The sequence below is a fragment of the Poeciliopsis prolifica genome, unplaced genomic scaffold, assembly GCF_027474105.1.
Source record: "Poeciliopsis prolifica strain line A6 unplaced genomic scaffold, Auburn_PproV2 SCAFFOLD020, whole genome shotgun sequence".
NCBI lineage: Eukaryota > Metazoa > Chordata > Actinopteri > Cyprinodontiformes > Poeciliidae > Poeciliopsis > Poeciliopsis prolifica.
The window spans coordinates 8,850,393-8,863,880 of record NW_026562395.1 but is presented as its reverse complement, the minus strand read 5'-3'; the positions used below and the strand labels follow the sequence as shown (position 1 = coordinate 8,863,880).

Below are 13,488 nucleotides of genomic sequence, written 5' to 3'. Positions count from 1 at the left end.
CTTCTCTGAGAAAAAAGGAGAAATGGGAGGGAAAAGCTGAGAAAGGTGTCATTCCAAGCTGGACTTTAGCTGAGCCAGACACGAGTCCAGTAGTGAAGGATTGGAGATTGTTAAGGGAAGGAAGGTTGAAGGGACACAGAGTTCCACCGGCTCATTAAAATTAGGTTTGGCTAACCTCCTTCACTCTTTCTGATGCGTCAGTGTCTCTCCCAATTTTTCTCCACTGTCTTCTTCCCTGATCCTCCTCCTTTTCCTCTTCCTCCTGTTTTAGTCTGCAAGTCCTGCTCTCCCAAGTCCTGGAGGACAAACTGCGTCCAGCTGCAGGGCTCACTGACCACAGTGAATTCACTTGACAACGCCAAGGATCTGGCTTATCACTGTCTGTGTGGAAAATGGACATGCATCCTGTAGGCTCTCCCACAAGTGGGCACTCCAGAGGGTCCCATTCAAGGCTACCGAAGGCCATTAGTCTACAGTTATTAATGCGTTCAAATTAACTTAAGAGTTGAAATGGTTTTTCCAACTTAAAAGGATCTGAAAGCAAAAAAAGAAGCAGCTGCTCATAACCATCATCAGTTAGGAATGGAAGTGGCTGATTACAGTAAATAACAAACAGCTCTGGTCTATATGGCTGACTCAATCCACTTACATCATCCTGAATGTCCAGATCGCATCCAGCTTTCAGAAGGATCCGCACAACCTCAAGGTGACCTTTCTGGGCAGCCAGGTGTAGGGGGCTTCTGCCGTACTGTGGACACAAAAGCACACATGATGCTGTTGGTAGAGGACATCACATCTTCACTGAGGGGATGAATCCCACACACAGTTCAGTGTTGGATGGCTCTAAATGTCTAAGTTGCTGTAAAATGGGCTGTGATCCTCTGGTAGCACAAGGTAAGACAATCTGTCACACACCATAATGCACCACATCACTGAATCCATTGGAAACAAACAAATCCTTAATCTAAGCGCTATGAGAAGCGGGAAATCTGCCCAGCTGTTCATGTGAGCCAAACAGAGAATACAGAGTGATGATATGAGCATCCTGATGGAGACGAGTCTGTGGACAGCCAGCCACACCAAAATGGCCAGGGGTTGTTTTACTTATAGTTATGTTTTCCTTTTGAAAACTAAATAAGAATTTATTTAGAAAAAGTTAGCTACGACAAAACCATTTTTGTCAGTTATGATCTTCTGAACTTCTGTCAAACATCAAAAGTCGTACCTGCTCCTTGGACCTCATCCCTTGTGCTCCCATAAAATGCTGTGTCCTAATCATGTCCTCCGTCATCACAAAGATTAACTCTTTCCTCAACTCTGCTTCTGCCCCACAGTCTCTCAAACCAGCTGCCATCATCGACTTTCTGAAGAAACCTGGTTTCGTCCCTGATAATCTTGCAAACTTCTGACCCATCTTCAACCTTTGTTCCTGTCCAAAATCCTTGAGCTGTCCATCTTAAACCCATCTCAACTCCAATAGTCTGTTTGCACCATCTTTCTCTGGCTTTGGACCCAAACACAGTGCAGTCTCCTTTAAGTGATCTCCTCCTCTCTTCAGACTACAGCCACTGTACAGCCTCACGGAGGATATTGCAAGATAATAGTTCCAACTAGGCCTGTCACGACAACAAACTTTACTGGACAATAAAATGTCCCAGAACTCATGGTGATAAACAATAATTTTGTTGTTTTGAGAACCTTTTCAAGTAAGATAATATTAATAATGGCAATAAACGTTAAATGATAGTGAACATTTCAACATTTGAACTGGGAGACATTTGAAACATCCAAGCCCAGGTATAGTCAAGACCAAAGCACCAGATTGAAAACGTTTATCATTCAGTTTTTGGCAAATAGAAAGAGAAAAGCAAACACGATTAATCAAGCAAATTAAAATGATTGAGTTTTTGTTTTGTTTTTTTCATTTACCATGTGATTAATTCATTACTGACAGGCCTAGTTGCAACAAAATAGTTTAATTTAGAATATTTTCTAAAACAATTTCTAAAGTCAGCACAGTGAAGCATTCTTTATTGTAACTGGATGAAGATAAACAGCCTTGACGGATGCCCCATTCATAGTATTAATAATTACTATGAATCTGTAATTATTATGACTACACACAATTTAATTACACACAAAAAGATCCGTGTGTGGGATTAAACACCAGAAACCTTGCCAGGTTGAGGTCTGCTGTGTTTGGGTGCGGCACAGATCCGCATTCATCAGCCTGCAGATTGGGTTACACTGGACCTCACTGGAACGAAGCCGGTGACAGAGATACAACAGGCCTCCGACTTGGGCCTCTGCTTCAGGCTGGCCTGTGGGATTCTCACATCCACACAGGACTCGCACATCATTGAAGTGATGCACACAGCACATCATAGTTGGATGATGCTGTCAGCAAATTATATGTTCCTGGATGAAAATGCTTTGACACCACCAAATCTGAAAAAAAAAAAAGCTAGAGTTTCCATAATCAATAAGCGCAGAGTGTCGGGGTTTTGGAACGTGATCATTTGTAGGACTTTCTCCAGAATGTTTTTCTTGGTGTACCTGATGTTAAGAGGCCTTTTTGGGGCCATGTTTTCTGTCTATTAGCAACTTGTCAAGTCTGCAAGTCCTCTCCTTTAAATATACACTCATTCATCGAATTACAAGAACTCATACTAAGGAAAACCATAGTTGGTTTTCCTCAACTGAGTGATTCCAAAACTGCTTGGTCTACTTCATCTGAGATATAATATACTGTAAAAAAATGCCTATACATTGCCTATGTATATCTACAATCCCAAGATATGCCGCTGTTATTCACCTGTTATCTGCCATAACAGGTGAATAACCCTAACCCCACTGCCTAACTGGGGGCTTGTTGTTTTCTTTCAGTCTAAACCTGTTCACCATAGTAGCCTTGTTAATATCTGTCCCAGCATTCGATTTTCCTGGACAGAGCAATGTTTACGAAACTCTGCCCTCTTTACCCTGGATTAAGCTCTTATAATGGCCTTCTGCCAAAATGCCTAAATACAACTGGTCAAAATACAGCCATCAGAGCAAAGCAACAAATGTATCATTGCTGTAGTTCTTATGTATAATCACATGAACACACATCAACATGGTCTGAAACAGTGATTTCTATCTGCTCTCTTGTTTCAGATAGACTAACGTGAAACAGCAATATCAGTGGAGAGAAAGTCCCTGATGCCCAACCAACCAGCCTGCACCTGAAACCAGGAATCTCTCAGCTGCTATTAGGTGAATTTGTGCAACACATTTAAGCTTAAGTACTGTTAATGAAATTACTTCCTGTTGACATAAACAGGTTCATCTGTTGGTGCTCTTATAGTGGGTTCTGTGAAGTTGAAAACTGTAATTGTATCAGAAAACTGTCTCCAACAACAACATACACATCAATATTGGTTTGTTCAGCTGCATCGTGTGGGAGTTTGTGAAAGCCGGCATAGTTCAGCTCAGAATCGACTGGTTCAGAGGAGAGGTTGATAACCAAAGCCTTTGAATGATATATTAATCATTCACAATCAATTTGAATGTAAATGTAGGATGCAAAGTGCCCTTGCAAATTACACATGATGTTCTTGAGATCAATAGCAACAAAAATCTCATTATAAATATTGTAGAATTGGAAAGACTTGAAGAAGGACTGTAAACAAAGCCATCAAAATGTAAAAAAACCTTTTTAGTAACTACTCAAATCTGACAAACATGTTTGGACTCATTGATCTGAGCTGTTGAGCAGATCTGCCTAACCAACCAGATGATCCTCTGTTTTCACTGGTAATGAAGCAAAGAGTAAAGAACATGAAAACAAACGACACCTGTACATGACATATCCTCAAAGATCAATCTCAATGAAAATCTCACCTTGGTGACGGCTACTTTTGCACCTTTGTTGATAAGCTGAACCACATTGTCGGCTTGTCCCTTGTGTGAAGCTATGAGGAGGCGCTCGGAAAGTGCGAGGACCTCAGCTGCATCCTGCTGGCTCATGAAGCAGGGCGAGTGACACGGCTGTCTTTGAACATAGAGTTCCAGATGCTGAGAAATGTTGAGAAGGTGAAGCTGCTTGTTAATCTTGTTAATCCAAGGGCTACAGCATGGCCTGCTGGGGGGCTGCCAGTGTCACTGAATTTCTGTTGCTAGAAGTCACCCACTCGGCCAGGACGGCACGCCATCATACACCTAGTCTGGGAAACAGATAAAGAAAAACAAATGAGTGTATGCTTCCAGTTAGTAAAACCCATCTGCAGTCCTTCTGGAATCATGTGAGACAAACCAAAGAATCATAAAGAGCAACAAAAAGGGGGCAGATTTGCTCTGACCAGAACTAGAGCAGCTCATGCTGCGATAAAAACACTAAATCTACATTTCATAAATTAAATGTAGACATTTTTAACAATAAAAAGAAGTGTTTGAAGATTTTTTAAAATCTCAGACTTACGGTAGTATTTCAAGTCAAGTATTTGAAGTTACCAAGTTTGAGATTTTAGAACATTTCCACAATCTGATTGGGTCTTTGGGATTTATACACATGCAATGAGCCTCTACCGGGTTAACTCTTTTGGGATGAAGCCTCAAATCTCCGCCTGGATATATTTGCTTATCATAATTCTAAGAAGTTCTTTAGATGTCCTGTGAGTAAATATTTTTGCCAATTTCTCCATAACAACTGGAACTTTCAACATCTCACAGTTTTTGTTTTACAATTTACAGTCTATGAAAAGTGTTTGATTCAAGGATTTTTTATTGTCATAGCACCTGGCTTGTTTGTAGTACGAAACTGAGACTCAGAAATGCAGTTATGTGTATTTCACCCTGTTATGTTCCCTAACCTATGTGTGTGTGCTTGTGTAACCTCAACCTAGTTTCTGTAAGCCTAGAGTGTGTATGATAGAGTGTGAATTTAAATTTATGTATGTCTACGTGACTTATTTAAACCAAAATTGGACAAACAGAAAGGAAGAGCAGAACAGGGCATACCTAACAAAATTTAGAGTTAGAGTAGAAGAAACATGTGAGGGGAAGACAGAAAGAAAAGGACCTAACAAAGAAACGTGTTCGCAACAAGACCAAACCAAATGACACAAATACAAATTAGTAAAATAAAGGGAAAGTGTGGAATGCAGACAGACAAACTGCATTCGACAGACATTACATACTGTTATTCTATATGTATATGGTTTCATTCTTACTGTAACAATGGCTTATAAAGTCTTACTAGCAATTTGATCTTAACAACCCATTAGTTGTTGACATTAGTAAAGTGCAGCCAAGTTGAAACCAACACAACGCTGCAGCTCCAGCAAAAAAAGACGAAGCGCATTCAACCCAATAATCAACAAGTTAATTTTAGAAGAATGGAGCAATAAAGAAGACGAAAACAAACATCTTTAGCCCTCATGTCTCAGAAGGAACATTACAGATGCAATTATGAAATATTGGTCATCTCTAGATCATATAGCCGCAATGGAAAACGATAAACAGTACAGTGTCTTCTGATTACTATATTTTGGGTCTCTGTCTTCCAGACTCCTTACAAAGTCATGCACACAAGATTATAAATCAGAAACAGGAGCAGAGGGACAGCGTACATTTCCATACGAATCCCAGAGATTAGTCTGTAATGACAGTCTCCTAAATATCACCATATGCATTTCATTCCAGAAAGCCAGGAAGTGACTGGCATTCAGCAGCAGGACTGAGCCACGCCACACTCTCATGGCCCTGCACGGCCAAATCCAGACAAAATGGATTATCTTTAAGATGCTTTCTGATTAATGCAAAAAAAGGGAAAAAAAATGAAGAATCCACTATGAATCCATTCATATAACGTTTATTTGCAATGTGATGTGATTTTATACATATGGCTTATATCCCAGATGGAGAGAGAGAAAAGGGATCTAGTGATATGCATCTATAAAATCTAAAACATAGCATATAATTGAGTCTGTCATGTCAGTTTACCTTGTGTCTGTGTGGTTTTGATGTTTGGGTCAGACTGATATATGAGTCATATAACAAATTGTGCTGGGATAAATCATCCCAGAGCTTATTGCGATAAACGATGATATTGTTGTTTTGAGAACATTTTTAAGTGATATGATAGTAATAATGGCATAAAAATGCAAGAACACATCCTCAAAGATAAATAAACGTTAAATTCTAATGAACATTTAAACACTGCCACTAGAAGACATTTGGAATGTCCAAAATAAATATAGAAAACAAGAGAAACAATCATTAAAATGAATTATGAAGTCTCTGTAAACAAAACTGTCCTTCAAAAAAGGGCTTGTGAAGGCTAATGCACCAGATTGAAGACTTAAAGATGATAACATCATTTGTGTTTCAGCTGGTCTTAACATGTTATAACTTTTCTGTGGTTTTCAGTCAACACATTGAACAAAAAGGGACACAAATAAAGAGTCTTTAAATCTCAGTTTCTCTAAATTCGTCTACAAACAACAGAGTCTTGTGAGATTTAAAACGTCACCTTTTCCTAAATATTCAAAATCAATAAAACAAACTGAGAATCAAATGAAGGCTCTAACAGGATCCTGTTCTTTTGGTGTCAAAGGTCAATTGTTTGTAGGAAATACGTTTCTTTGCACCATGGTTACACTTGAATGACACCCTCAGACCAGCTAAAAACTGAATACAATTAAGTCAGGCAGGGAATTCTCTGGCTGACAGCATTCCACACAATTCTGCAGAGAATCCCCTCAGTCATACTTGCCTCACAAAGCAGGCGCAGCGGGGTCAGAGAGGCTCCTTACTTTGCAGCTAGGCAACAGGCTTTTGTGCAAACTTTCTGGAAGTCTGATCTCAGTTCAAAATAAGAAAGCCCTCCCTGTTCACATGGCTCGGGGAGGAGGCCTTGGTGAATACTTATATATACTGTTCTCCCAAGAGAAATAACCATCTTTGCAATTACATATAACAAATCTTTGGAGGAACCAAGTTATTAAGCATTTTCTCATGTCAGCTGGACTGACACAACAATGGCCTTGCTTTTTTTAATCACCCTTTGCTAAGAGGTCAACCTGGGGTCAACAGCTTGGCTCCTCACGTTCACTGGAATGCACACAGCTTCTCAGTGATGTGTATCCCGAGTAGTTTTCTAATCACATGAGAAAACTACTCAGTTCTAGAGATCTCAAATAGGTCACCAACTGGGGTCACCAACTGGGGTCACCAACTGGGGTCACAAAACTACAACCATCTTCAGTTAAATTGTTACTGTAGTGTGGTATTTTAAAAGTCTGCAGTTAATTTATCGAGAATGTTGTTTTGGTTTCACTATCTTGAAATAATCCATCTTGAAAAGCATGCAGCATGCTGTTTATATATTGACATCAAATCAAAAGACAGGAAGGAGTTTGTAGAATGAAAAAAGTCCAGATTGATTAACAGCTGTTATCAGTATATGAAGATGATTGGGTCAATCACACCTAAAGAAAATGCTGCGTTCAATATTTGGCAATGATTTCATTTAATGCTCTATTCACATCTAAAAACAAAGGCCTTTGGAGCACTGACTGCCGCTTCAGTTTATTAGGATGCATAGCTGAAACCAGGAGTGGAGGCTTTGTGATGTGATGTGCTTCTTTCATCATTTCAAAATTTCAGCCATTGTTTATCTTCACATGTACCACCATTAGCGAAATTTACTTTGTCTAGTGCAGAATGATGATGCATGTCAGTGATGTAAACGTCTGTCAGCAGAAATGCGACACCTCTGTCCGATTCAGTAACACATATGGAAATAAAAGACCATCAGAAATTCATTTTAACATTTTTCTGCATTGTTCAGACCCCGTTAGCAAATCACCAGTATCAAAGATGAAGTCTAAAGAAAAAATAGCCCCTTTGTCCTTTGACGTGTTTTAAATCTAAACTGGCCGGTCGGAGTCCTATATCACCGTCCCCTGATCCAGACGGATATAATGAGGCTAATGCTCTGAACTCAGAGGGATCAGGTGTTCACTTATGATTCCTACTAACATGGAAGCTGCTCATCCTGTCTCTTCTCCAGCTGGGAGACCGAAGTGTCAGCTGTGGAGCAGAGCATCCCACAAAGATGCCCCTCACCACCCATCCACTTGAGTGAACATTATGCGTGGAGTTTACTGGTTATAGCGAAGCATAAATAGTTAAGCAGAACTGAGATGAGAGAGAGATGAAAGCCCCTTTTAATGCCAAAAAGTATTAAAAAGAAGCTTTATGTCCAGATTTTACAGAAGAAAACAAGAAATAGACAGAATTACAGTAAAATCTTGATGTATAAAAGAACATTTTAAATACAGAGTAATGCCATCCTTATGTAACAGTCTGACCTCATAAATCTAACAATCACCTCAAGTGTCTGGTTTCATAAATGTGTAAATGGGCCTTTGCCTGCACACTATGATGGCGTTATACGCTTGGTAACTTCTGCCACTGTCAGCTCTGCTCTGTGCTAATCAGCTCCCCTGGGTCACATGCAAGTGGACAGATGGACGTATCACTGCTGCTTCACTGCATTCAATTATTTCATTTCATACAGTCATGAAATGATATACACTAAGTGGTTAGCAATTTGATTTAAACAATCAGGGACATAACTGAGTCATTTTCCTGGTTCTCACTAAAACCAGGAAGATAGAGACATAACACCAATTTTAAAGTCCCTCCACTGGCTCCCTGTAGCTCAAAGAATAGATTTTAAAATACTGTTGTTAGTTTATAAATCACTGAACGGTTCAGCACCACAATATATTAAAGATCTGCTGTTGTTGTATCAACCTTCCAGACTCTCAGGTTCTGGTTCTGGTTCTGCTCTACATCCCCAGAACCAGAACCAAGAGAGGAGAAGCAGCTTTCAGCATCTATGCACCAAAAATCTGGAACAAACTTCCAGAAAACTGCAAAACAGCAGAAACCCTGACTTCCTTTAAATCTCTACTAAAAACACACCTGTTTAGAATTGTATTTGAAATGTAATATGAAACAATGTATTGTCTATTATATGATGCATTACTTTGTGTTTATGATGTAAAGCACTTTGAAATGCCTTGCTGCTGAAATGTGCTATACAAATAAAATTTGATTTGATTTGATTTTTCTTCCTAAAAGCTTCTCATATTATCATTTGGGGCCACAAATAATCTGTTGTGCCTTTTTTATAATATGTACTTGACAATAAATGAAAGATTTTTATTGAAGTGTAAAACAATAGTCTTCTTAAAATAAAGAAATATAAGATGAAACTAAAATTTTAAAATGCTCCACTAAAACATGAAATCATTCTACCTTCATCATCCATATCATCACCAGGATGCTCTTTGTTCATCATCCAGCATGAACTGCAGCAGAGCAGTGAAAACTCCAACATATGACCCACAGAAAATGATTTCAAAATAAAGCAATGCTTGTTCCTGTTCAGCCTGAACCTTCTGCTGTTCCCACAACATTCCTTCCATAGAACAGAATCCTGTTCCTCTGCCTACTGGGTGGAAGTAACTTGTGTTTTTCTTGCAGATTATTACTAGAACACATTAATCAGAAGTGTAAACCTCATAACTATGCATCTCATTACCTGCTGTCCTGACGTATTATCTGAATATTAAGGATAAACCTCGGGCAAAATTCTGACTTGCAGAGAAGTTTTCCGTGAATCCCGCTGTACCTCATCCAGGTGCTTCATTATTGGAGCCTGTAGTCGCGTTTATGTCCAGCACGACCGAGACTGAGGGTTTTGTGATTCTACATAATAACTCATAACTCATTGTCTTCTGAGGAAATCCCCGGAGGTCAGAATCTGAGAACGTAATGTGAGCAGAGAGCGGATCCTAACAAGACTACTGAGCCAGTACCCCGACAGGCTGCCGAGCCGAACCGAGCCGAGCCGAACCGAGCCGAGGCTGAGCTAACAGCATGTAGACGCTCTGACTGTGGCTCCACACGCTGCGAGGCGAGCCAACCCCGACAACAATGTCAGAATATCTCACATTTAATGCTTCTACTTTACAAATGTCACTTTTAACAAAGGTTCCAAATGTCAAGCACGGAGCTCCTGTTCAGTCCGGCGCTGCAAAAACACGCAAAACCAGAGAGTTCAGCAGCAAACTCACCTCAGCGAACAGGCAGAGAGTCCAGGTTCCAACCGAGCAGCACAGAGAGCTGTTCCCGCTGCCAGAGAGCTGTTCCCGCTGCCAGAGAGCTGTTCCCGCTGCCAGAGAGAGCTGTTCCCGCTGCCAGAGAGTTGTTCCCGCTGCCAGAGAGTTGTTCCCGCTGCCAGAGAGCTGTTCCCGCTGCCAGAGAGTTGTTCCCGCTGCCAGAGAGCTGTTCCCTCTGCCAGAGAACTGTTCCCGCTGCCAGATAGTGCCACAGAGCTGTTCCCGCTGCCACAGAGCTGTTCCCGCTGCCCGCACGAGGAGGCGAGGAGAGGGGAGGCTACCATAGGCTACTATAAGTTACTATAGGCTACTATAACCTATCTTAACCTGCCACATCATGTCCTCCCCGCTGCCTGGAGGAAATGAGTAAAATCCCACTCAGGTCGTCCGCGCTTGTCCCGCCGCCCCCTCAGTGTCTGTCTGTCTGTCTGTCTTTCTGTCTCTCTCTGTCTGTCTGTCCCAACGCTCGGACTGAGGAAACACTTCCTCCTTTCTACCAGGCAGATTCATTTTCAGAATCTGCCTGGAGTTTTCCAATAATATATGTATTATTGAAAAATAATATTTTTCACTTTTTAATGTTTCTCATTCTCATCTCTCCAGAGAGTAAACATCTCATCGGGCTCTTATAAGCTCTTATTATCAAATATTAAAAAGCGTTTCAGGTGAAAAATAAATATATTAGTTATATTACATTTTAGAATACTTAAGCATACTTTAAGTCAGACTAATAATGAGGATACTTCAAGTTTACTTAGTTAACCTAATGTGTGACATTTTGGAACAACTCATTTTCTGCTCAGTATACTTTAATAGTATTTCAATTGTATTAAAGCATAATTTAGAGTCTACTAAGAAACTTTCACATACTTTTTTGGAACAACTTAAATTACACAAATTATACTTGAAGTATATTGCTTTTCATATATATTTCTAGACATTTAGAATGTATTTTAAGTATATTGACATTACATATTTTCTATATCAATAGTGTGATTACAGTATGCTACAATTACTCTTTTGGTGGTTTATTATAATTGCTAATAAAGTACACTTTTTAGTTACTTGATGTTTTTTGTTATTCTGTTTTGCCACTTTGTACACACTACATGCTTCATACACACTGCAGTGCTGCAAACACATCAGGTACCAGAACACAGAAGGATCAATTACAACATACTTTCCTTGTGAAACTAATTACATTGTGCTTTCAATATATTACCATTTTGATAACACTTTATCTGACAGAGTGAGCATAAGACTGACAAGTTTGTTTATAACAAGTTTATGACACTGTCATAAACATAACATCTGTCATCCAACTTTTAAAGCAACTTCTCATTAAAAGCGTCATTATTTACCAAATGACACTTCATGACACCTGTTGGTATGTTTCTAGCAGTCACCAAATGTTTATGACAGTTTCATGTCAGTTTTATGCACACCCCATCAAGAGCCAATATACTATAACAGAATTGTACAAATTGTCAATTTATTCAAAATTTACAGACAACATGCTTATGAAAATTTGCACAACAATAGGTAAACTTTAGAGGAAATGTGAAAAATGTTTCACCAAGGACAGAGTATAGTTTGAATACAATGTCACAGTATTCCAGTGTTACTCCAAACATTTCTCCTTCCTAAGAACAGTGAGGATCTATGACAGAACATTCCCATTCACTGTACTTTACAGAAACCTACAAAAAAGAACAACAGGGCAATTAAACAGAGAAAGCACTTGTATTTTAAAGAGTACAGAAAAATGGCAAAGGAAAAAATAAGACTTAATGTATGAGACAACATCAGAACTGATGATGATTGGGTCCGGATGTCTGAGGTGGAAAAACATTTCTGGGTGTCTTATTTGCCTGCTTATGTTAGAAGTAGAAAATACATGTACCTATACATGTATACATGTACGGACATGTTTTAGCCTAAATATTCCAATGTTGAAAATCTGTTCATTCATGGATATAATTCAGTTCTGCTATTGTTTCTGCAGATGTGGCATCATTGAAGGGGAAACAAACCGTGGCCCCGGGGCACTCACACTGAGCTGAGGCTTTGAAGCAGGGTTCTTCCTGTAAAAGGAAACTTTTCATTCTATTGCCATACATACTGAGCATGATGGACTGTTTACAGCTGACTCCACGCAGCATGTAGAGCCCACCGTCCCTACATGCTGGTTTAGGAGGAGTGAATGCTGCACACCAATGATTCCATGCAGTCTGCTGGGTTTACAAATATAGAAAGCATTTTACCCAATTTGAATAATGAACTGAACTTGACTGCATTGTTTGATAAGTAGGATCAGTTTGATATGTATGAATTATTGGATCGAACTTTCTTTCCTCTTTTGTTTGTGTGCTCATCTCCTTTCTTTCTTCATTTTGAATGACATTCATGTAGCCATAAAAGACTCTGGCACTTTTCGACAGCCGACCCACTGACTTTAGAGCAAACTGGTTGGTGTAGGCTTTCAACCTGAACGTCCACAAATTGCCACAAGCAACTTGCCAGCTGATGTTTCCATCCTCAGTTAAATCATAGTAACGTTGCTGAGGTGAAATGTGCCTTTCTTTCTCAGCCGACCTTTGATGTTCAGCAGTGGGATTCTAAACAAAAGTAGAAAGAGAATCTTTCTACTTTTGAAAACTTGGATTCCAGAGCAGAAATCTGACTCTGTATTACAGCATACCCCTTTTCTGGAGTTAAGCCTGAGGTGATGTTCTGCTAGTGTTTTTGTTTCTTCTTCACCATTGAGTGTAAGCAATGTGAACCTCTTTTGAACTGAACTGATGATGACCGGAGCCAGATCCTGCACATTTTTGATCTTGACTGGTGCTGCATTGTACTTAATAACAGTGAGTCACTCTTATTTCTACTCCTTTCTCTTTCACATTCAAAGTTATTTAAATATGCAGAATAAGATGACAATGACTTAGTGTCTTTTTTTCATAATTTGATGTGGCACATTTGATGGAAGTACCACAGCACAGCCAGCAGATGTCAGTAGAGTCCTGGCATTTTGGTTAAAAATTTAGCTTTAAAACTTTTTCAGTCAAATTGAAGTTGGTCAAACTGACAGATGTTGCTGAGATGTTGTTGTAGAATCTGTTGAACTTGAAGTTGGCAGTCAGGGGAAAGCAATTCTCAGTTTCAGAGCTGAGAAGTTAAAAACAAATGACTAGAAAACCTGAATCAAAATGTATGATACAATAACACAGATATTCTTATAAAACAATATCCTCATGAGAATGGTAGACAAACACCAATGCTACCAACTGCACCCCTGAGAGAGAACATTGAA

General features: G+C 39.5%; 1 protein-coding gene across 3 annotated transcripts in view; it reads right to left on the bottom strand.

Annotated features, from left to right (window-relative positions):
- ankrd6b (ankyrin repeat domain 6b) overlaps positions 1–10,521 on the bottom strand; it is a 38,677-nt gene extending 28,156 nt beyond the window's left edge. Inside the window, exons 1-3 of one of the 3 annotated variants that reach the window (XM_055044620.1) lie at positions 10,131–10,521; positions 3,883–4,205; positions 650–748 (exon numbers count right to left, since the gene is read on the bottom strand). In XM_055044620.1, the coding sequence (XP_054900595.1) occupies positions 650–748; positions 3,883–4,008 (225 nt within the window). In that variant the 5' untranslated portion in view covers positions 4,009–4,205; positions 10,131–10,521. Of the gene's footprint in view, positions 1–175; positions 535–649; positions 749–3,882; positions 4,206–10,130 lie in introns of those variants that run through there. The other 2 variants (XM_055044621.1, XM_055044618.1) reach the window with 2 other exon arrangements.
- Positions 10,522–13,488: the final 2,967 nt, after the last annotated feature.